This window comes from Dipodomys merriami, unplaced genomic scaffold, assembly GCF_024711535.1.
Source record: "Dipodomys merriami isolate MVZ:Mamm:240054 unplaced genomic scaffold, mDipMer1.0.p SCAF_21, whole genome shotgun sequence".
In the NCBI taxonomy this organism is placed as follows: domain Eukaryota; kingdom Metazoa; phylum Chordata; class Mammalia; order Rodentia; family Heteromyidae; genus Dipodomys; species Dipodomys merriami.
The window spans coordinates 16,515,694-16,540,225 of NW_027203493.1; the positions used below are offsets into that span (position 1 = coordinate 16,515,694).

Below are 24,532 nucleotides of genomic sequence, written 5' to 3' on the forward strand. Positions count from 1 at the left end.
TTATATTGTTTTGTTTTTCTTACATGTTTCTAATCTATACTTGGGGCCCAGGACAGAGTCAAGCATGTGGGAGTTGCTTGCTATACACTCACCAGTAACCAGATGTAGAAGTTGCATCTGTTTTGCTAGATTGTGGAGGCTAACTACATTTCTGAATGAAGCCAGAATGTCTTTATTGAAGAATAAAACACATATTTACAAGCTGGTCTCTGGTTTTATTAGTGTTTTCTGGGTCTCATCAAATGAACAAACAAATCCCTCTATTTTGATTCATCAAATCCTTTCATGAAAAAGAAATACTCAATTTGAATTTAACATAGTGTAAGGGGAAAGATGGCTGATTTAAATATTTTAAAAAATGGCAGTAAGGTTGTTACCTATAACTTATCAACCCAGAAGCCACACGGCCAGAAAAAGTAAGAATTACCCAAGATAGCTACAGAAAGATGAATTCCCATTGAGTGAAACTTGTGGAGACCTGCACATTTCAAAAAATCCAACAGGTTTGTTGTTGTTGTTGTTGTTGTTGTTGTTTTCAAGGCGGTCTATCTCTTATTCCTGATACTAAATACTGAAAGCCCAGTGTGAGGGTGACTCAGCTCTGGCACAAGCTTTGCTGTGAGGATCTACCATCCATAGTCAGTACCCATTCATCCCTGAGGACAGATCATACAAACTACTCATGAATCTGTTTCCCTGCTATGCATGCAGCAGACCCTCAACAAATGTTACTTTTATTTTTTTATTTTATTATTTTGTGTGTGTGCTGGTACTGGGGCTTGAACTCAGAACCAGGGTACTCTCCCTTAGCTTTTCACTCAAAGCTAGTGCTCTCTACCTCTTGAGCCACATCTCTACTTCTGGCATTCTACTGGTTAATTGGAGATTAGGGACCTTTCTGCCCAGGGCTGGCTTTGAACCATAATCCTCAGATTTTAGCCTCCTGTGTAGCTAGGATTACAGGCTTCAGCACCTGGTTAACAAATGTTATTTGAAACTGCAGAAGAATAATTCGTTTCCTCTATGGTTTTACCTTTTCTTACATTTTATGTATCTGAAAAATAACACATTTGCAAAACTAAAATCAAATATGCATGGCTAACCTTATAAAAAAATCCCTCCATATTTTTCAAAAAGAAAAATTAAAAATACAAACCAACCCCCAAAGACTAAAACTTAGAACAAGTTTGTGCTTAAATAGCATCGTATTAATTGACATCATACAAACACATTCACACTCTTCATTGGTTAAAATAAGTCAGGGATTCATTACTGGCATTTTGTACCAGGTAAGTCTCACAGTTTCAAGTAAGGCCATAAGTTCTCATCCAACGTACACTGACTAGTGGAACCAAACAGCCTATCTACCGTTCCTTTCAGCAAAGGTAGGAAAGCAAAATAGTCTCACAGAAAAATGTTCATAACAGATAATATGTCGTTGAAGTTTTGAATGTTGAATTATTCCAGTAAAGAAATAATTCCTGTCTTAGTTACATGGCCTCCCATCTTCCAGAAGATACTCATTCATTAATTCAACAGGTATTTGTTGTGTACTCGTGGCATGCCAGGCACACAATAAAGGGAATATATGGTTGTTATCTTCAAAGAGCTTATAGTCTAGCAGGACAAGAAGGTGGAGAAAAAAATCAGTGGAGTCAAAGAAAAATTCATCAGCTGGGTCTGCCTTGCTTGGTGGCACGATGAAGAAGCTGTGGAACATGTCCCTGGGGCCCAAGGCCTTGCTCAAGTTTTTATCAAGACAAATAGGAACCTCAAATGATCTGAGTCTTGAGAGCCCTTAGCAGATCATTCCCTGACTTAGGTTCCCATTGAACTATGAGCCTGAATATTTAGAAGGGTTCAGGGTGACCAAGGTAGACTACTCAGAGCTTCTCAGAAGCTGTGTCCCTGTACATAAAGGGGAGTTTTCGGTACAACTCAGCTGTTTCAACATTGTAGAGAGACATATTCTGTGCACACTTTGTGTTGGCCTGGCCTAGTTACCCCGAGTTATCTAAGTCACAAACACCACATAGAAAACACAGCCAAGTGAAGCCAAGACAATAGAGAGCTATGCTGAGAACCTAATCCTCCAGCCTACTGAAACAGGTGCTGGGGGCCAAGAAACTATCACCTTCAACTGCTTATCTGCTGAGCTGTTCTAGACACACCTACTTCCTAGCAAGGATTGCTCTTCCCTGAAAAGGAAGAGCCAAAGACCAACTGTAAGAGAAAGATCTCAACATCTTGAACAATGAACAGCTCAAGCTGGGGAAGGCAAGTCCTAGAGAGAACTGGCACATGCCTATCAACGCCTCACAGAATTCAGACAGACAGACAGACACACACACACACACACACACACACACACACACACACACACGTCTTATTCATTCTGTATTGTAGTTGGTGCAGAGAAGCTACATGATGCTGTAGCTTTGGAAAACAAGGTATGTGTTTGACACAGGAATCTGAGTTGTATAATCAAGATCTTTGCTGTTCATTGCTCTTTTTCTCGGCTTCCTCAGTAAATGATACTTGATAACCCCAAGCCAAATCCTTGTGGAGGTGACCAAGCCAGTTAGAAAATGATCTTAGTTATAATATTAGAAGAAGTTTGGACACATCCATAATGGCCATCATTATAATTAAGATAAATTTGGAAGTTTTATTTCTAGCCCTCTAAATACATTACAAGCACTTAGCAAGGGGCTCTCTCTATTGGACGAACACCTTCGTTCCTTCCTATATCCCCATATTATTGTTCAAGATAATAAAGCAGGAGAGAGGATAGTAAAGAACATGAGAGAACCAAAAAGAAAAGTTGCAAAAGGGATGTAGATGTTCAGACTCAGTTTTCAAAGTGTCTACAGACTCACATTCCTCCCAGCTCACATGGACCAGTGATAAGTTTTCAGGTTTTCAAGAAAAATCCCACTATGAAGAATACACATCCAATGCTTGTCCCCTGAACATTTCTGGGTTCTCTCTCCCCTTTTCTATCTTTCCTTCATTTTCCTTTTCTTTTCATACTAACATTCCTCTGAGTGTAAATGTAGGCAATATACCTCCAAATGAAACAGGAGGGAAGAATTAACACCTGTGAACAGTTTTCCTTGGAGATCTCTATGTCTCTGTGTCTTGTCTCTCTTTGTATGTCTCTCTCTCTGTGTCTGTCTCTGTCTCTCTCTCTCATTTTCTCTCATTCTCTCTCTCCCTCTCTCTCACACATGCACACGCACACGCACACATGTGTGCACACACACACATACATACACACACACATATACACAGTCTTTTCCAGCATTTCCCTCTGCAATGAAATCTTTGCTGTGCTTTGGGTTCTAGCGCAAATGTCTTCTATTGTAGTTCTTGCTGCATTGCTGTGTTTAATTTATCTGACTTTAGTTCCCATCTGGGGTTCTGGAAAAAAAAATTCCTATAGAGGGTTCAACCTACTATCCTTAGTGAGTTGACTTTAAGGTCTTACTTTTGCTTTATTGTAGGGACTAAAAGATCTGACAACCTTTTTTCCCTCTGAGACTACATCACTATGTATTTTCATCTGGACTGGATAAATTAGCAGTTCTCAATCAAGGACAGTTTTGTCCCTTTAGAGATACTGGGAGCTGTCAGGAATGTGTTTGATTACTGTAGTGGGAAAGTGCTGTGGATATGTATTTGATGGAGGTCAGGGGCACTGATGTGCATCTTATAGTACACAGTACAATCCTCAGCACAAAGACTGACAACCAAAAATGTCAGCTGTGCCAGTTGAGAAACCACAAGTACAGAGATACAAAAGCAAACTTATCAGCCATTCACCAACTCCTTCCCACTTACTTTCAAACAGTTGAAATAAAAATAATCAAGGCTGGGTTCTCTTTCAAATAACTAGAAGTGGGCAGATGTGGCAACTGAAGATTTTTTTGTTTGTTTGTTTTTAGCAACCATCCAAGAGGAAGGTGAAACAGGTAAATCAATCCTGAATGAGTATAAGTCCCCTACTCCCCATACACCATTATTCTTGTCACTGATTAAAATATTTCAGCCCACCCTGGATGTTGAAAGTTCCCATTCTCTACTCACTGGCTCCAAAAGTCACATTAAAGTTCACAGCACCCTTTCTGTGGATCCCATCTGTCTTGACCCTGGATCTCACCATAGCAACCATACCCAGCTCTCTTGACAAGGTCATTATGGATGCCATGTGCAGAAGACCCATCAATTTTTTCTAACTCATTGTGCATAGGAAAACATTTTAATGCCCTCTGATTTCCTTTTTCTCTCTCTTAGTAAGAAGTCCAGGGCTACCAGTCCTGTTATTCTTGAACTTCACAAGAGGCAAATACAAATCATGACCACATACAGCGTCATATCTCACAGACAACTGTGTACATGTGTTCCCCGTACAGGACATACTTTAAAGTAACAAAATAATTTCTTTTATCAACTGTAGTGTTCTTTCTTTCTGTTAGAAGTAGATTTTGCCCCTCTCATGGTACATAAATATCAGAGAAAAGCAGTCTTTGAAATATTTATGTCCAGGAGTTCTTCCTTGCTTAGTATATTCATTTGATGTGTGCTTTTGGTTTGTGTTCCAAGGATAGGCAGACTCAATTTTCATTTTCTCTCCATCCACGAGCATTCTTCCCAAACTTATATACTAGCCGTCGTCCATCCACACGTTCCAGGATTTCTCGTTTGTAGTAATATCTGCAACAAAGGAAATTTCCATAAGGTGGCTGTTCAGATACACAGCTCTGGTGTGAGGCATAGCCATGTGGGGAGACAAAAAACCCGCTCACCTCATGGCCCGGCTGAGTTTCTCATAGGTCATGCTACTGTTGTTTTTCTTTTTCCCCCACAGTTGAGCCACTGCCTCTGACTTCAAGAACCTGAAGACACCCTCAGAGCGGTCTTCCCACTTGATGAGCCCTGGATTTTTGTCAGGGTTCAGGAGAATGTCACGGATGAACTCCCATAAATGTGTACCTCTTGGGTCTGATGAGAAGAAGGAAAAAAAAAAGTGGCCTAAGTTACTACAAAGAAAGGACAAAGGGAATACCAAGTTATTTCTTCACTGAGCTACCAAATTTGTCCTAGCCCTCAGAAAGAAGGATGGCAGAACCACCAAATACCAGATGATTTAAAAAATGAGCGAACAAAAAAGCAGTTGAGGATGAATAATTTACACTTTTTTTTTTTTAGTTTTACAAATGAAGACATTGAGGTATGAAGAATTTAAGTATCTTCACCAGCCTCACACAGTCAACTACTGATAAAGCTGAGACCAAGAGATATGTCTCAGTCTTTAAATGAGGAAGGATTTCTCCTAGTTATCATTTACTATTGCTTGGACTTCATGTCAATGTGTTGCTTCAGCTGGAAGTGACTTCCAACCTCTTCTATTTAGTTCTTCACCCAATGACACAGCTCCAACTAGCAACTCTGCTGTGGCCAAATACACACGAGTATGGCTGCAGAATCTTTTAAACTACATGGAAAGTTGGGGGGTAAATGTAGATAATACAAAGATAAAGGAACACTCAATTGATGATTAAGCAGCTAGTGAAATGAGATCAGCAACCAAAGTTTCATTTGACTGCTCAGAAGCATGTTAAGGGGCTGCATCAATTCTTTTTCATAGAATAACTTAGAACAGCATTCAGCCAAAGATAACAAATTCTCAATCTTTTCTGCATTATGGACATTATCTCTTCTACATTTTCAGTTTCAGTTTATGGCCTCTTCAGTTCTATCTTTCTTCTAGATTTAAAAGGTTTTATGGTGGAGGAACTCCAGCTTCCAAAGAGCTATATTGAATCATCAACAAAAGCAATTCTTTCTTGGAACAAGAACTCACAAAGGCCGATGATCAGCCACAGAAAGAACCATGCAGCTCAGCTGTTTCTTGCCATCTGCTCCTCTATTCCTTCTTTTTTTTCAGAGGGTAGAGGCATGTGGACAATTCTGGCCCTCAAGGGTCCTCATCTTTAGACAAATATTACAAATGAGGAGGAACTAGCTGATGAACTCAGTGTCTGTGTCCCACTTTGAGAAACCACTGCACATGGAGTTTATTTGGCCAGAGGAAAAAATGAGGCCTCAATTTTCTCCCCCAACCCAATCAGAGTGAAGAAATGGTAACAGAAGGAAGGGGCAATTTTTGCCTAAGAACCAGTTTCTCTAGTTCTGCCTAACAGGAAGAGAAGAGCCAAAAGGTAAATGGAAAAGGATCTTACTGTGCTTTTTGGTGTGGGCCTTTGCAGGGTGATCTTGCTCCTTTTTCATATCCAGTGACTCTGCTTAGGAGGAAAAAGAAATGAGAGTGGTTCCATTTATCCATTTCCTAACAACATGTATTGGATACTTACTGTATATCTGGCACTGTCGCTATGTGGTAGTAAACCAAACAAAGCATAATAAATATTATGGAGAAAAATAATGCGGGGTAAAATAAATAGCAATATAAGTATAAAGGTGAGGGTAATTTGTAATTTAGTGCAAGGTAGTCACAGACAAGCTCTCTGACAGAGACCTATACCACAGACCATGCAGAACTTCTATAGGTGAGGATGGTTAAATGCAAGAGCCCTGAGGTCAGTATGTGTTTAGTCCAGAGGTGAAGTGAGGGAAGCTTCCATCACTGAATATGTTCTAAGACTTAATTTTAAGGACTTTATTCTGAGAGAAATAGGGAACCACTAAAGGATTGAACTTACTAGAAAATGTTTTTACATAATATAAGAATGTAAACATTTACAATGAAGAAAAATGGCTTTGGAGCCAGAGAAGTACCTTTTTTTTTTTTGGCATGCAAAGTTACATTTTAATCACACTGACAAAGAGGCCATTGAATGATCAGAGCTGGGCACAGAGGGCCATAGTAGACTATGGAAACACAGATTAGTTTAACAAATGACTCATTATGGCCACCTTTCCACTATCCCCAAAGAGCAGGTGACAGAGGCAGACCTCGCCAGTAAAAGCCTCCTTTAACAAAACCAATGTCTGGTGCTACCTGTCCTCAGTCATAGCAGAAAGCCAAAAGGGCCACCCTCACTGGAGCAGAGGGAGAATGGCGATTCTTATGGGCTAAGAAGGGGAGGGGAGGGACAAGGAGAGAGGCTGAGAGATGGGCAGCAAAATGCAGTTACAAAGGAATAGTAAGTTTGGGTCTTCTGTGGCACAGCAGGGTGACAATTATTCACAAGTTAAGATTCTTATAAAGAACTAGAAGAAAGAGCTTCCAAGGGTCCCAACACAAAGAAATGATAGGAATCTTAAATTGCTATGACTTGATCATGGCATATTATATACACGTATCAAATTATCACACTGTTGCCCATAAATATATTCATTTATTAACCAGGCACAATGGTACACACGTATAATCCCAACACTCTGGAAGCTGAGATAAGTGGATCACAAATATGAAGACAGGCTGGGATACGCTCTGAGAGCTTGTCTCAGAAAACAAAAAGTTTAACTATTGTATCAGTTAAAGAGCAAAAGGAAACCAAATGATCTAGCTCTGTGTGTGTGTAGGGGGGCGGGGGGATCTCACAGAGGGCACTGGGAATGTTGTGAGAACCAAGGCAAATCTTAACAACACATATCCCTAACTAGCCAATTTTTAAACAAAGTACTCCTTAAACACAAGTCAATGTTTTCATGAGAAATGGCCAGGAAAACCTGTCTCTTCCATGAACATTTTATCAGGACTTCCTAACCTGGGGGCTCGTTGACCATGTGTGGATCTAAAGACATACCAGACTAAAGCTGGGTACTAAGCAAGAGATCACAATTGTTTGAATTGGTCCCTTATTCAAAACAGTGCACAAACCACTCATTTAAATAGAGAACATATCAAGTGCCTGGCACTGTCCTACTAAGCACTTTCCATGAACTATCTTAGATAACCCTATCAGATTGGCCCTCTGTAATCCATAGTTAACAGCCATGGGAGATTTGGGAAGTAGAGAGGTCAGATGACTAGTCTATAGTCCCAACAGCCTGATGTCCAGATGTGAACACAAAGAGCTTAAATCCATAGGCTTTATTCATTATGGTTATTCTATGCCATTTCCAAAGATAAAAGCCTAAACTCTATCACAATAGATTTGACCAAAAAAAAACCAACTTTGAGATTAATGATTGTGTATTCCCCAATGTGTATGGATCCATTTCTCCATATGATCTGATTACCCAGCAACTCCTAACATTTTCTCCAAAAGCTGTGGTACAATGGAGAAGAGGAATTGAGAAAGACCTGGCTAGAGAAAAATGCTCTTGTTCTGGTTGAGAATTTTTTCTCTTGGCATCGTCACCGGGATGGCCTGTACCCTACTTGGGTTACCCTGAAATCTCGAAGGACAAATTCACAGGAAATGCAAGGAGACGTCACTCTCCCTCCCTGCAGGTTGCAGGGAGAGGTTGCGACACCCCATCAGGATGTGACAATATTGCAACAGCTCTGGCACCCACCCCGGTTTCCAAGCGATACATCACCTTGTCAGGGCCATGTTGTCCTGAAGACAAAGGGTGGCATTTACCCAGCAGGCCACAAGCAAAGCTCATTTTCAAATGGTATCCAGGAGGGGACAGAACCATTATTTCAGAGCCAGGATTGAATTCAGAAAAAGCCAGGTGTCTCTCAGCATCTTGGCTTTGGTCATTGTTTGTAAGCTCCAAACTGATGCAGAACCATTTGCCTTGGAGTTCTCTTTTGTGAATAGGGTGAGAACCTTAGACATCGTCTCCTTGAAACTGCATATATGTGTACAATCATGATATTGTGTCAGTCATTTCAGAGGTCATGGCCCATTGAAGAATTTGTGAGCTGTAAATAAACCATGGGGCAGTTTGCCTTTTTTTTTTTTCATTGAGATGTCAGTTACCCAAGTTAGACCTCCATCCAGCTTGGGAAAGATTTTCTTTAAGAAACAACAACAATAAAATCTTACGATCAAAATCTCCTATCATCATATGGCAAAAAGAAAGATCTGTCTTCTCCTCTTCTTCTCCTAATGTGCAGGGACAAGGCACAGAGTCCCTGACCTGCTTTGGCATTGAAATCTTCTGATCTACATTCTCACTTTAAAACAACTAGCCACTAGCCATGTTGTATGAAAGGAGAGAAGGTTAGCACTCTCCTTGACAAGAATCAAGGCCCTTGAGCCTGACAACACTCATATGGTTAAGGCATTGCCACCTACTCTGTGGCATCTAATCATAATTTTTCACTAGACACTGTTGAAAATGAACTTTACAATGGGGTGGGAGGGACAGGGAACAGGAGAAAACAAGGGAGGGGATGACAATGTTGGAAAAGAAATGTACTCAGTACCTTACTTACGTAACTCTAACCTCTCTGTATATCACCTTTAATTAAATTTAAAAATTAAATGAAAACACTAAATTTTCCCCATAGGAAAACAAAACACAGAAACAACTAGCCTTTCTCTCTTCTTCTGTCCTCCCTACTGCCACAAAATAAAGCCAGGCCTTTGAAGTTAGCCATGTGGTTGATGATTCATTGTTATAAAATAATGGCTCACTCAGGGGAGGCTGCCCATTCTGGCTTTCTCTTGTTCTCCTTCTAAGAGCTCTAGGTCAAGGTTCACGGGGTCCAGGTAGGGAAAATTAAGAAGCCACAGGTTCAACACGAAGGTGTAAAGGCATGACTTCAGCTAAGCTGCTTCTAGAGAAGCAAAGATTAGAAATATTTGCATATGATTCATCTATGAGCCATTTCTTTACGGGATATACAAATTTTGGTGTTCTAATAGACTGTGCCACCCTAGCTGGAGGCTCAAGTCAGTAGATAAACACATCAAGCCTGAGTTCACTTATACTGGCTGCAGGACCCAGGAGTAGATGAGAACCCTGGCAGGAACCATTTTATGAACTGGTCGATGACAGGGAAATCAAAACAAAACCCGCTTCCCACCTGTGCTATCTCAGAGGCCATTGGTTTACAGGAAACCTCACCTTAGCTTGAACTTGAATTTGCACTAAAATATAGCAAGAGACTTACTACGTTATTTTATGAAAGGTTGTGATGGAAAGACTTGGACACATGGCAAAGGTCTTTTGGAGAATTCTGGTCCCATCTAGGAGAGACTAAACAATTCTGGAATGAATTGGCCCATACTAGTTGGTAAGTAATATCCTACTGAAGGGTTGTTCCTTCACAAAATTTATCAACTGTTGACACTGCTGACACTTTAGGGCACAATTCTGATGTTGATCTCATAGTCTAACCTGCTATCATCACAAGAAGAAATGGGGAACAGAGAACAAGGGTACAGGAAAATCTGAGTGAGAATATTCACACAGCTGGTTCAATGTGAAAATTCAGTAGGTAGACTCATGTACCAACTAGACACTGGGTTCTTTGTGACTATAAATATACAAGTAGAAACCAGTCCCCCAAACCCCCATTAACTCTGAGATTCCAGAAGGCCTAAATGTTTCAGTGAAGTCCCAGAACAGGTAAAGATGACCTGGCAGAGTCAGCAGAGTTCAGAACTGTTCAGATTTATCCAGGAGTCTCCAGACCTAGCAATCCCTGAGGCTTGGGAAGTGCTTGGTTTCACTTTATTCTTGGTTGGAATCTTCTGCCCCAGGCAGAAAGAAGCTTCCACTGGGAAGCGTGAAAAGTGACACCTGAGGAAGTTCCACAGGAAGTCAGAGGGGGACCCAGTGGCTTCCTCCACCCACAAGTCCTTAGTGTTGACTGGGTGGTAATGACTGCCACAGAAATTTTATCCGATGCACTGTTCCTCCAGTGTCAAAGATACAGCAGGGAGGTCGCAGTGTTTGCTGTTTCCTGATCTCCCAGTGATACAGGGTGTGAAGGGTTGCTGGAGGGAGAGGGATGCCAAGAAAAGAACTGGCTCTTCGTCTCAACCTTAACTCCAGGAGCATTTACACTGGCATCTAGCCCTGTCTCCTGCAGCGGGCTTGACCTCAAACAAATCTCAAACCAAAAGGCTTTGGTTATTTCCATTCTGAAGAACACGAACTCCACAAAGGAAAAAAAAAAGGATCATTGCTTAATTCCACGCTTTCTTTCACCAAAATACAATTAAATACCAGTTCTGAAGTTTCCCAAATTCAATTCCTAGAGAAGAGTCATTTCCCTGGAGAGAAGTTGATATGTAAAGTCCATTTCTAAGAGGTAAGGCGTCCCAGAACTTTATGCTCAGGTCAAAGGACAACTCAAAACCTTGGATTTAATCCTTATACTGTACATGCAACTTTACCTATTGTCTGAAATTCTGTTTCCCAGACCCAAAATGGACCAACTCTATCATTTGCTACAACAGTAACTGAGTGTCTTGAATCCAATCTAAACCAAATACAGCTCATTATGAGCATAATTCACATGGTGCAGGCTCATCAGAATTAGACTTTAAAACTGGGGTTGAGGAAGAGAGGAAAGTAAAGGAGAGAAGAAGGATTCAAGGATTCCTGAAAGTCCCAGAACCCATAACTTCAGGTTCACTGTTCTCTGGATCCATTGTCAAATATTCTTTGTCTAAAGCCAAATGCAACTGGTATGTGAATGCTGATGAAAATCAAATATAGGCTATTGTCCCATCCATACAAATAATTTTATCAAATCGATCCCAAGAGTTATTGTTGTTGTCCTTAAAAAAAGTGGAAAACACAAACAACTTTTGTTGTCACAAGGGTGACTGCTTCACACAAACATTTGTCCTAGAGAAATCCCAAAGATTATCATATTTAAATTTACACTCTTACAGTATACATATTGGCTCCAAAGCACACCTATTCAGACAAATTAGAACCCACTTCCTTCCCTAGCCTTTTCATGAGAAGGAAAGTAGTGTGTTGACAGTTCTCTTTCTTAGGATGCATTAGACTATTTTAGCTTCAGATGTCAGAACAACTTACCCATAGGAAGGTGACCGCTGGTTGCCATGGAGATCTGGGCCCGGCAGAAAGATTTGCTATCCAACAAATCTGCAGCATGAACAAATAGGGGATAGGAAGAATACCCTCTTATAGCACAATCCCTTGGCAATGATGGAGAATAACAGCACTACAGGGTTTTCAGGTCTGGGGAGTTAGTTACCTACTGTGCTACCATAGTTGGTGTCGTATAAATAGTTTTCTTCTTTCCAGGTATTCATGACGGAAGGGTCTACAAGGAATAGAAAATGGGGAATGTCAACCTCCATTGCCCCAGGATGAAGACCTCCCTCTTCTAAATCTCTGCTCATCAAAAAGATATCAAAAAGTAATGTAGTCAGGTGCTGGTGGCTCATGCCTATAATCCTAGCTACTTAGGAGACTGAGATCTGAGGATCACAGTTCAAAGCCAGCCTGGACAGGAAAGTCCCTGAGATTCTTTTATATATATATATATATATATATATATATATATATATAATATATAATATATATATTTGTTGGTCCTGGGGCTTGAATTCTGGGCCTAGGTGCTGTCCCTTCGCTCTTCAGCTCAAGGCAAGTGCTCTACCACTTGAGCCACAGTGCCACTTCTGGTTTTCTAGTGGCTTATTGGAGATAGGAATCTCACGGCCTTTCTTGCCTGGGCTGGCTTTGAACTATGATCCTCAGATCTCAGTCTCCTGAGTAGCTAGGATTACAGGCGTGACCCACTGGCACCCAGCCCCTCCAGGAGATTCTTATCTCCAATTGATCACAGAAAAAAAAAAAAACAGAAATGGCATGGTGGCTCAAGTGTTAGAGTGTTAGCCTTGAGCAAAAGAAGCCCAGGGACAGTGCCCAGGCCCAGAGTTCAAGCCCCAGGACTGACAAAAAGGAAAGAAAGAGAAAGAAAGAAAGAAAGAAAGAAAGAAAGAAAGAAAGAAAGAAAGAAAGAAAGAAAGAAAGAAAGAAAGAAAGAAAGAAAGAAGAAAGAAAGAAAGAAAGAAAGAAAGAAGAAAGAAAGAAAGAAAGAAAGAAAGAAAGAAAGAAAGAAAGAAAGAAAGAAAGAAAGAAAGAAAGAAGAAAGAAAGAAAGAAAGAAAGAAGGAAAGAAAGAAGGAAAGAAGGAAAGAAGGAAAGAAAGGAAGGAAGGAAAGAAAGGAAGGAAGGAAGAAAGAAAGAAAGAAGAGAGAGAGAGAAAGAGAGAGGAGGGAAGGAGCAGGGAAGGAGGAAGGAAGGAAGGAAGAGAAATTAATACCTCACTTATGTAACTGTAACCCCTCTGTATATCACCTTTACAGTTGAAAAATAAAAAAGGTATCAGAAAGGCATGGGTTAGGAGAAGGCCCCTGGAGAGACGGGACGAGAGATTGCTTTGGTCCAGGTTACTTTAGAAAAATGCAATCTTATTTTCCCCCCAGCATCTTGGGGAAAATAGCTGAAGTCCACTCCTGTCCTTGTGACCGATGCTTATCACAATTTTTAGGGAAATGAGATTTTTCTTTTATAACAATGAAATCCTGTCTTAGAACAATGTTTTTCCCCCCTAGGAATTTTTCTAGCCTGCCTTAGCCTTTTCTTACATCCTACTATAATATCTCCAAAATACTTTTACCCTTGGGTAAGGAGAATGCCTTGTTTAGGACAAATAAATCTATAATAAATGGTTAATGGGCACATTTTTTTATAACTACCTTCCTGAAAGAATTGATACTGTTGCTCTCAGAAAAGGCTCTATAATCCTGTTTTCCTTCATTGCTAAAATTCTAAGAGTCCCCTAAGTTGGGTGACAGGTCCCCTTGCTTTAGGATCTCTCCAATTAGCTAATAATATTCTCAAAGCAAAACCAGCAAGAAGAAAGAGAGCGTTACAAAGTCAAACAAACAGCTTTGATGAGTGGGGCCCATTGCCTCATCTCTGGGATAAAGAAATACTGGCTCCCTGGCTCCCTGTTCATTCTCCCGCTTGCTGTGTAAGCATACCTCACTCCAAACATTTCAGATCAGAAGGGAACTCCCCTCCGCCTACCCTAAACGAAGTCCAAACTCCCACATAACCCCCTAGCCTCTGTCATAAGCATTTTTTTTTAATGAATGGTCAAGAGCTCTAAGATTTCTTACCTTGTCTACCCTCCTCCAAAACTTCCTGCCTTCCCTTACCCCAAGATGCATGCTGCCTTCCTGCCCAGGATCTGAGTTTGAGAGCTAAAATGACAAGCCACTGGCCCAGTTTCATTTTGTTTTTATAGCATAAATTGTATAAAACCTGACTCACTGCCTAAGTCTTCTTGTTTACGACATAGGGATTTAGCTGGTATTTTACCTAATAGATAGATACATGTTTGGACACCCCAAGCCCAGTCTCCTGGGGTTACACCCTCTCTCTTCATTGGGTCATCTCATACACCTGTTGTTGTCTCTGAAAACAAACCAAACCAAAGAGGTTTGGGGGTGTTGGCCCCTCCATGAGCCTCTTCTCCTCTCCTTCCAGGGTGGGTCTTCCATCTCCACCCTTCAGCTTAGCTTTTCTGAACTGGCAACACAAGAATGTCTAGATGGTCAAGGGGAATTATTGAGTTCTGCAGAACCTCTCCAATATCACCTTGGCTCCCCAAGGGAGGCTATCTACCAGGTAAAGGCCATTCTCTTAGGCAAGCACTGTGTCTATCTCCAGAGCTAGAGCAGACCTACAATTCAAAGACTATCCAGGCCCATCCCCTAGACTCTAGGGACCAGGGCAGGGCTAGGTAGGACTAATTAAATGCTTTGAATCTATTGGTTTTTTTTTTTCCTTTAATAATGGTAGACCAGTCCCCTTATTAAAGAGGAAATAACTGCATGGGCTAATTTTGGTGCCAAATGACTCGCAAATCACCCTCAGGTAACTGGTACACCACCTTCAGGGAGGCTGGTGGCCAAGTTGATCAGGCCACATGGCTCCAAACCTCCCTGATGTAGACATACGGAGTGACCCAGGAGCAGTTGCTCTTACACATAAGGATTCGGGGACCGTTTCCATGAGTTAGGACAGAAGAGAGGAACAAACACAAAAGTAGATACTGTGAGAGTGTAGACTTGTTGAGAACCCAGTACAGTACCTGTCATGTGAAAATATGCTAAAAGCAAGAACTGGGTTTCAAGGTAACTTGAGAAAATGGGTAGGGTTGAGAGAGATGGGAGAGAAAAGTGGCAAGGGTGACATTGATCAAGATACATTATACTCATAACCTGACATGTTGAATTGAAATCTTTTTTTTTTTTTACAACTACTTAAAAATAAAAAGAGCCAGGCGCTGGTGATTCACACCTGTAATCCTAGCTACACTGGAAGCTGAGATGTGAAGTTCAAAGCCCCAGCCTGGGCAGGAAAGTCCCGTGAGACTCTTACCTCCAATTCACCACCAGAAAACCAAAAGTGGTGCTGTGGCTCAAGTGGTAGACCATTTGCCTTGAGCTGAAGAGCTCAGGGACAATGCTTAGGTCCAAAGTTCAAGCCCCATGACCAAAACCAAAAAAAGATAAAAAAATTGGCTTCCTAAGAAATATACTCATTACCTTGCTCATGTGAGTGTAACCCCTCTGTACAGTATTTTCACAATAAAAAACATATTTTAAAAAAAAGAACTGGGTTCCTTAGCTGCTTTGAGACATCCCAATGAAAATTCCCTAAAGCCCCAGAAACCATGCAAAGTACACCACCAGCTCAGCATCTCCCTTCTTCCTTCTTGTAAGCACTTGCCTTGCTAAGTAGAGAGGAAGGTGAGTAGTCATTGACTCTGTCTCTCTGTCTCTCTGTCTCTCTCTCTCTGTCTTTCTCTCTCTCTCACTCTCTCTCTCTCCCTTCCTGCCTCCCTCACTTTCCCTCGCTCTTCTGACCTTAGCCACATCCACTCCCCTTCTTTTGCTAGTGATGAGGTCCATCTAAAATTCCACATTCTTCCAGTCATCTGCTTAGACTTTGAACATTGCCCTGAACAGTGGGCAGAAGGAAAGAAGTATGGGAAGAAATGATGCATACCATCGGTCTATGCCTCATGAAGATCACTGGTTCCAGGACAAGAGGAGAGGCTCATGGTATAGTGACCCATTGGAGAAAGGATAGAAAAAGGCCTTCTCGGGTTTCCTGCCAAAACCTACTCCCACACTTTCCCTTAAGACTCGCTCCTGATTGTTCTCCCCAGGGTCTAACCAGGCTAAGTTGACTCCCTTCATCTCTCATACTCACCGGTTTGTTCAGCCTTGACGATGACATTGTGTGGAGACTGGAACAGGTCACTGCTGCACTGGCCTGTGAAGGATAGAATGGGAATGTCAGGGAGGGCCCAGCTGGAGCCAAACCTTGGTGCTTCAGGAAGGTCAGAGTTGGTTTTTTCAAAAAGTTTCTGCCTTTTCACAACCTAGCTAACCATGTTCGCTTTGTAAGGAGGAGGGGGGCGGGACTTCCCTCTTTATTCTTCACACTCAAGCCTGGACACTGTCCCTAACACCAGAGAATCACTAGTCTAGAGCACTCCCATCAAATGGAATTATTTGGCATTGTGGAGGAAAGACATCCAGTATGGTGGACATATAATATTCAATGAAAGAGACCAGTTTTTCCATTGCTAGCTAAGAGGTCTCAATTTCCTCATCTGCATATTTAGGGGATTAAATTAAACAGTCACTAGATAGCCTCCACGGTACTTTCCCATACTAAGACATGATGTGAAATGGAAGCAAAAATAAAGGGGACACTATTTCAATTTAGCTAGCTTGATTCTTCGTTAACCTTAAACTTACTCAACCAATTTGGATTACATTCAGCCCATGAGATACATCTGGATAACAGGCAATGAGCTTTCTTTTATTTATGTCAGATATCCTTGGGTTTTTCTGACAACCCCTCTTGTATTATATGGTATCCAATATACATACACATGAATGGATCTAAAATGGTTTCCTCGTCCCAGACAGATCATCAACATTTCAGGTGTGGAGGTCATGTACTAATCTTTTGACCTCTTCTGTTTTCCATCTGTAAAATGGATATACAGCATGTATTCCATTACAAAGTCATTAAATGAATTGATTTGCTGGGAACGAATAGATGTAAACACTCAATAACTTTAAGTTAAACTCCAAAAATAAAATCAAACCAGGAAACAAAGGTGAGAAACCTTGCCCATTAGGCATCAGAGGTAACAGCAGCAGCCTGAGAGGACCTCACAAGTCATGTAAGGTCAAAGGTGGCCACCACCACATCTCTCAGGCCTCTCAGCCTCAGGCTCAATCAGGGCAAAGCTTTAAAGAAGTAGGACTTAATTGGAGGTGGGAAGGTAAATGCTCTGAATTCTTTAAGTTTAACGCTGCTCTTTCTGAAGTTTCAGGGAATGGAGGTGGGGGCTATTTATAGACTTTTGTTTGGTTTGGTTCTAGTAAAAGAGAAATGAGCAACCACTGTGGTAAGGTAGTGGGAAGAAGGGAGTGCCAAGGTGCTGACTGACATCATCCAAAATGGCCGCCACAGCTGCCATTCCATAGCCAGCCTACCAGGTCATCATGTTGATGGCAGCTGCCAGGGTCTGGCTTTGGCTTTCAGCCCTCCTGCTCGAATTGCCTCAACCCTAGATACTTGCCCAAACACAGCTTCTGCTTGGATATAAAGGCCTTTCTCAACATGGACAGTCAGCTGAGAATCTTTCAACATGCCTGCTTTCCTGGATTCAAGGAGCAGGAAGAGTCCCATGTCAGTGTCAAAGGCATTATGCAAGGTAAGTTGGGTCTTCCCAAGTCAGCCTAGAGTATGTGTGGACACTATTGATGTGTGATGGGCAGAGTTTGCAGGGCTGCCTGTCTGGGAAGCCTTGAGAGATATTTGAGGTATAAGGACAGCTTCAATTATAGAAGTCACTATACAAACATTCCAGGTGTCCAAACTGCTTGTTCAAAATCTGTTCTCTCTCTCTCCCCCCCCCCCACTTTCTTTCTTCTTTTCCCTTCCTTCCTTCTCTTCTCTTTTTTTTCTTGCTTTCCTTTTTGTTTCTTTCTTTGTCATGTAATTTTTAAAATCTTCCAATCTTCCAACTGGAGTTGGAGATTTAAACTCAGAAGGTCCCGAGTTTGTCAGCTCTAAAAAAAAAAAAAATCTTCCATAAAAAAGGTGACTATTCTCCTTTCTCAACCACACAAATCCAATTTCACATATTTTCTTACTGCCCCCAAACCTCCATTTTAAGAACTTATATCTAGACCAAGTGTGGTGGCATGTAATTGTAATTACATCCATTGGGTGTTGAGAGTTTGAAGTCAGCCTGAGCTATATAGCTAGACCTTGTCTGAAAGAAAAAAAAAATTAAAAAGCAAACAAATGCTAGGTTTAGATTGCTTTTTAAATCATTTTAAAATCATTTTTAAAAATGATTTTTAATGAGTAAATGACTGAAAACTTTTACATTTAGCAAATGTAAAAGAAATGTCTGTGTTGGAATAGTAAACTTTGCATAAATACCCAGTCAGGCCTTGTGTCTCTGGAAATGAGTATCACCCTAAGGAGAGATCTAAATTATACTGTGATCATCAGGGATTAGACACACTTCCTATCCTAGCCCTTGCTCCTTCCTCTCACCTCCCTTCTCAATCCCTGTCTTGGAAAAAGTTCATTTGTCAGTGAAGCCATCTTTTGTCCTTCCTCATAAGGACCCTTTCCAGCTGCAGAGCCTCTGCACTTCCTGGCCACCTCTCACCATTCCACTTGAGATGTTGAAGGTTGCTGTAGAGCAGCTGTCCAGCTGTGCCCGCTGCCCGAGTGAACTCCTGAAGACTCATGCTGCACAGGTGTTCGCCATTGATGTCAAACTCCTGGAAGGGGATGCAGCTGGCATCCAGCTGGTTGGTGTCCAGGAGATGTTGGAGCCACTCCCATACCTGGTACTTGGTCCAGTACTGGGGGTGTATTTCATGCCACTGGCCTCCAAAAAACCCACTGGAAACTGCAAAAGAGGAGGCGGCCCCGTGAGTAGCCATTCCTGGGCATAAGTTTTACACATGGAGAGGCATTGCTGGGTATCAGATGTCATGAGGAACTCAATCTGTGTGTGTCACTGTGGAGGTTGGAACATGAGCTAAGCTCTGGAAAAGAGGTTCTTTCCCCCAATTGTTGTGGGATGATTATTTACCTCTGCATCTTCATGTCCTCTCTAGCATGATACTTATCCTTGGGCATGAGGTAAGGACTCTCCCAGACTATAGTATAAAAACTAAGGCACTGATACTGTTTCAGTTGCTTGTGAGCTTGTTATCTACACCCAAACACAGTCATCCCTCAATGAGTATGGTGGATTGTTTTCAGGAATCCTTGTAGACCAAAACCTGGGGCCATTTGACTCCCCATGCAAAATAGTGTAGTATTTGTATAGTACGTGTTATGGATCCTCTCAGACTTCAAATCATCTGTAGATGATGCGCCATCCCTAACACAATGACAATACCAGGGAAATGGCTGTTATTTTAGAAGGGATGATGAGAGAAAAAAAAGCCTGTATATGTGTGGTGCCTACAACCATTGTTGTCTTGCTACATTTTTGAACCTGGGGCTAGTTAAATCTATAGATACACTACCCTAGGATACAGAAGACCTGTAGCTCTTCTTCTCTGGCTTTATCTGTTTGTGTCTCTTTCACACATACCACAAAGAAACACAAATACACTCACATATTTCACATTATGTCTACTCCAAACTCAGACCATTTGCAACCACATCTGAGGTCTGAAATGAAGATCCTAGTGTAGTCCAGATTATTCCAGAACTAACCATGGTGCTATCTCACTGCCCCACTGATTACTATAGCAACCTGACACCACTATCCTACTCAGTTACCTTCAATATCTTCCCCAGTATCCACTAAATAAGATACAGAACTGCCAAGCCAGTTTTGGAGACTCTTAGCTAACTTCTTCAAGTAATCTGGCTTTTGTCTTTTATCTGTGCTGCTCGTTAAGCCCTGTTTGTGTTCTACTTCCTAGTCTAGTTGAATTCCTACCTGTCTCCCAAAGTCTGAAAGTGATCACTACTTCTCCTAGCCTACTTGGATGGATCCAAGGAAAGATGCCTGGGATTTCTCCTAATGGCTTCTATCACGTTCTGCTTGTCTTTACTGATCCCAAAGTCCTGGTTAACTCATCCTCATATCAGCATTACAAAAACTTCCTTAAAGGCCTTCTATTACAGGGACTCACTACATGTTTATTCCACTACATGTTTTGCACAAGAAAAATAATGCAGGATTTTGGAAGCACCTTGAGGTGCATCCATGAGATTATTAAGTTAGATGCCAGCAAAGAACTAAAGTTCATTTAAATCAATAAACACTGCTGGGCTTATAGTGTGGTAATTATTTATATTTATTTCTATGTATCTCTTACACTCACTTAAAAGAATACTACTGTCAGCCCTAAGCCATGCGAATAGGGCTGAGAGGAAAGAGCCAGCCCTGGGGCTAGTTATGGGACTGAGAGTTCTTACAGTGACTTCTAAAGGCAAATCAACAAAAGGAGCTCTCTTTCAAGAAAAGCAAGGAATAGGTCAAGGACACGTGCATTGTATCCCCTACCAACCTGAAGTAGGGGAAGTGCCACTCGACATGGCACTGACTCAAGATGTGGACCAGAGAAGGAAAGGTATTTGTAAGGGAACTGCCCATAACTTCCTACAAAGTTACACTAGATCAGTACTTTCTCAAACTTCCATGTGATCACAAATCGCCAATGAATAAAGCTCAGGTACAGATCAGGACTTAGCAGGATGGGGGAGAAGGAGGAGAGGCCAGGGCAGGTGGACACAAACTCCTGAAGGCTCACTTCCCACAGCACAGATGGCCAAGCCCTCCACACCCCAGACCTACCCAATCCCATTTTCTAACCCAATCCCACTGGTACTCATCCCTCAAAATCTATCATCTGCTTTCAGAAGCAGCAAATGCAGGAGATGAAGAGCATTTGGGAGGCAAAGGGGACTGCCATTGGTTCTATCTGCCACTCATAACACTTCATGATCAAACAAACATTGCCCTAGACTTTCAGCTCCAGTCCTAACAAGGATTGGAAACATTTATTGCATGTATGTAATTGTATAGAAATATTCCAAAATAAACAAAAGCACTGAGCTTAGCCTGGAGGGTTTTTTTTTTTTTAATTGTATTTTATTTTATTTGAGAACATACTGTACATAGGGGCAACAATTACATGGGCAGGATAATGCATACATTTCTTACCAAGCATTGCAGCCTCCTCCTTTGTTTACCCTTCACTTCCCTTCCCCGTCTCCCCCCTCCCCCCACCCAATTTTACCCCCCTCCCCCCACCCAATTATACCCCCCTCCCCCCCCACACCGAAATTGTAAAGCTGGTTTTGACATGACATTTTGTACTTCTCATTGTTGCAACAGGTCCACCTGAATCCTTAAACGACTTGTTTGTCCCCATCTCCTCCTGGAGGGTTTTTTTAAGTCCCCTCTAATATGTTCTGTGTCTTGCAAACACACCTGTTTAAGAATGGAATATATTTTTGTGGCTACCTTAGTCATTGATCTTTTTTCCCCTTAAAATAAATTTGCTGCTCCAACAATGCAGTTCTGGATTGCCAACAAGAAGCAACAATTTTCAATAACCCAGTATTAGGCCTGGCACAATCTCTGTTAAAGGTTGTTTCTAAACAGACACATGATGGCATGTGTCTATCCTCTTAGCTACTTGGGAGACATAAATAGGAAAATTAAATTTTGAGGCCAGCTCTGGACCAAACAAAAACCTGCAATACTCTATCTGAGAAATAACTAAAGAAAATAATAAATTAAAAAATGACTTGAGGCATCATTCACAGACTACAGCATCTGCCCAGCAAGTATAAGGTCCTAAAATCAAACCTCAGTCCTGCTCATCTCTTATTCATTTAACAAAAAGGGTAGTGTCTGAAGTTGCATCCTGTTCAATATGTTGACTGGAGAAAGGTATCTCCTCAGGCAGATAAGTCATCAGATTCCCATGTTTCAGAAGAAACAGAAAACCCCACAAGTTCTGATCTCCATCATGGACCTTCCTCTCTCCTTCAGTCTTACTAAAGAGCAAAGTCTCTTCTAGGCTTCTAGAGATTAAGAAATAAAATACAAATATAATTAGAGATTGCTGTCTTCAAGGGTTCCCAAATCTAGATATACAGATTCTCTCTCTTTCTGTTTGGAAGATTCCTGCTAGGTGCCAGGAACTTAACAGGGAACCTAAGGCCGGCAACAAAATACATAACTGCCAAGAAAGGGCAGCAATGTTGTGGGACAAGTGATGAAAGAAGGTTACCTGCTCACACTTCCTGCTGTGTTTGGCTGGGATTCCAAACTAAGAGAGGTGGAGCTCCACATGGATCAGCCTTTTGTGGGAGAATAGAATTCACTGATTGCTCTCTCACTCCAACTTCTTCGACTCTGCTTGCACACACACATACACACACACACACACACACACACACACACACACACACACACACACACACACACACACAAATGAGCAGCAGAGTCTCTGGCAGGGAGATTAGTGGCAGGTGTGGGGCATAATAAATCCCAGAGCTTTCTAGATCCAGTGCTACTGGTCACTCAGCAGTCTGCCTACACAGCCCGCCTTCATAGCCGGGTGTGGGGCCCTGATTTAGCAACAACTCCATTTCCTTCAGCTTCTGCAGTAAGCCCAGGGCTTGATCAACTCTGTAAGATGTAACATGAAGTCCCCCTCACCCCCGCACTTTGCATAGAATGTTCTAGACTAAAGCACTAAAGGACAACACCTGGTTCCCGATCACTTTCCCTCCTTCTATACAGGGAGGTCACTGCAAGATGAACTAGAAAGTTGAAGCTATAACCTTTTCCCCCTTAACTTGCATGCTCATATGTTACTCCTATGCACACTTAAATGTTGTGTGGGACACACACATATGTGTTGTGCCCATGAACAAAGGCTTTCCCTATCGGATTGCCCTCTTTCACTGGTGGCATTTGGGATTGAATCATAGTGTATGCTTAGCAAGTACTTTATCACCAAGCTACCCATCCAGCCCTTTAACTTTATTGAACCCTTTAAAGAGCTACACTGGGTTGAACCCAAGGCCTCTCGCCTGCCAGACAAGCACCTACTGCTGAGCTACATCCCTAGCCTTCCCTAGCCTGCCATAATATTCCAGCAAAACACCATTGAAAGCTTCAACAGGAGGTCTTCCCTTCCCTTTGGGAACTTCTTCTATCACCCCCAGCACCAGGCTGCTAACCTGAAACCTTGCCTTTCAGTGGAAGACAGGGGAAGACAGTGGAGCCACAGACAGCTCCAGCATTACATGCTTCCGGATGAGGGCAGAGCTCAGTGGTAGCATATGCAAAGCCTTGGATTCGGTCCCCAGAAGTGCAAGCAAAATAGACTGGTCCCTATGTCCCTCGTAACTAGCATCTGTAGTTCCCAAATGTTAATTTGGGAGAGGAATTAAAGCAAGGAAGGATGTGCATGGGCAGTGACACCTACATGTGTGCATGGGCAGCAATGCCCACATCTTCATGGATCTTACCATTGCACGTGGGATAGCCGTCTGTCCAGGCTGGCTGCTGGTGAATGAGGTTGTTGCCTGGGTTGAGATTCATTACACCACTTCCTTCCAGAATCATGATCTGTAAAGGGTCAAACAGCTGGTTCAGTCTGTGCCTTATGGACAAACATTACTGAAGGGTTCAGATCAGAGTTAATTTTAGAGGAAATGGGGGGGGAGAAAGAGGGGGGAAGAGAGAGAGGAAGAGAGAGAGAGAGAGAGAGAGAGAGAGTCCTTCCCCACATTGCCACAGCCTTTTCAGTAAAAGCAATACCCATGGCAATTAAAAATTTCCAAGTTTGATTTTCATATGCATGAGGCAAGTATTTGCAGCCACCCATTCATAAATGAATAATCTCTGATCAGGAATGAAGCAGGAGGAAAATACAATACCTGCTCCCAGGGCAAGTCTGGCCAACATCCAAGTTTCTTACAAAAGTGAAAATGCCAGAGAGATTTAAAGTGAAATTTCAATCAATGAAATTTCAGACCCAGCACCGATGTAGGAACTCGGACTAAAATCAGATGTTTGAGAGTCTTCATACAGTCAGTGGACCCCACACCTGGGGCTCCATTAACATTTCCTCAGTGTGGAGATCTGCTACAGGATGGGCCAGCTGTCTGGGGCCTGTGCCATGTTTTAGTAAAGCTCCTCAAGTATTTCTGGTTTTGTGATATGATTCAGAATGACTTTGTTTCTCCAACAGACACTTCCCCCTTTCTGGAAAAAAGTAAAATTTTGTCTTGGAGCTGGGAAGGTTGTCCAATGGTAGAGCACTTGCCTGGCATGCATGAGGCCCTGGGTTCGATTCCCCAGCACCACATAAGAAAAAAGAAAAAAAAGCCAGAAGTGGCACTGTGGCTCAAGTGGTAGAGCGCTAGCCTTGAGCTGAAGAGCTGAGGGACAGCTCCCAGGCCCAGAGTTCAGGCCCCACGACCGGACCCCAAAAAATAAAGATTTTTGTCTTTATTTTTTTTAATCTCTACTGTTTTTCTCCTTTCTGATAAAAGTT

General features: G+C 41.9%; 1 protein-coding gene and 1 non-coding gene across 4 annotated transcripts in view; one reads left to right on the forward strand and one right to left on the reverse strand.

Annotated features, from left to right (window-relative positions):
* Window positions 1-1,022: 1,022 nt before the first annotated feature.
* Window positions 1,023-24,532, reverse strand: part of Ehf (ETS homologous factor) — a 46,560-nt gene continuing 23,050 nt past the window's right edge. For 2 of the 3 annotated variants that reach the window (XM_070032608.1, XM_070032609.1), the window contains exons 2-9: window positions 23,502-23,601; window positions 18,649-18,894; window positions 16,152-16,214; window positions 12,110-12,178; window positions 11,929-11,997; window positions 6,246-6,308; window positions 4,809-5,004; window positions 1,023-4,716 (exon numbers count right to left, since the gene is read on the reverse strand). In XM_070032608.1, coding sequence (XP_069888709.1) covers window positions 4,617-4,716; window positions 4,809-5,004; window positions 6,246-6,308; window positions 11,929-11,997; window positions 12,110-12,178; window positions 16,152-16,214; window positions 18,649-18,894; window positions 23,502-23,598 — 903 coding nt within the window. In that variant the 5' untranslated portion in view covers window positions 23,599-23,601 and the 3' untranslated portion in view covers window positions 1,023-4,616. Of the gene's footprint in view, window positions 4,717-4,808; window positions 5,005-6,245; window positions 6,309-11,928; window positions 11,998-12,109; window positions 12,179-16,151; window positions 16,215-18,648; window positions 18,895-23,501; window positions 23,602-24,532 lie in introns of those variants that run through there. The other variant, XM_070032607.1, reaches the window with a different exon arrangement.
* LOC138834269 (U6atac minor spliceosomal RNA) lies at window positions 9,125-9,247 on the forward strand. The gene has a single exon (XR_011374039.1). It is a non-coding gene; the product is annotated as a U6atac minor spliceosomal RNA (small nuclear RNA).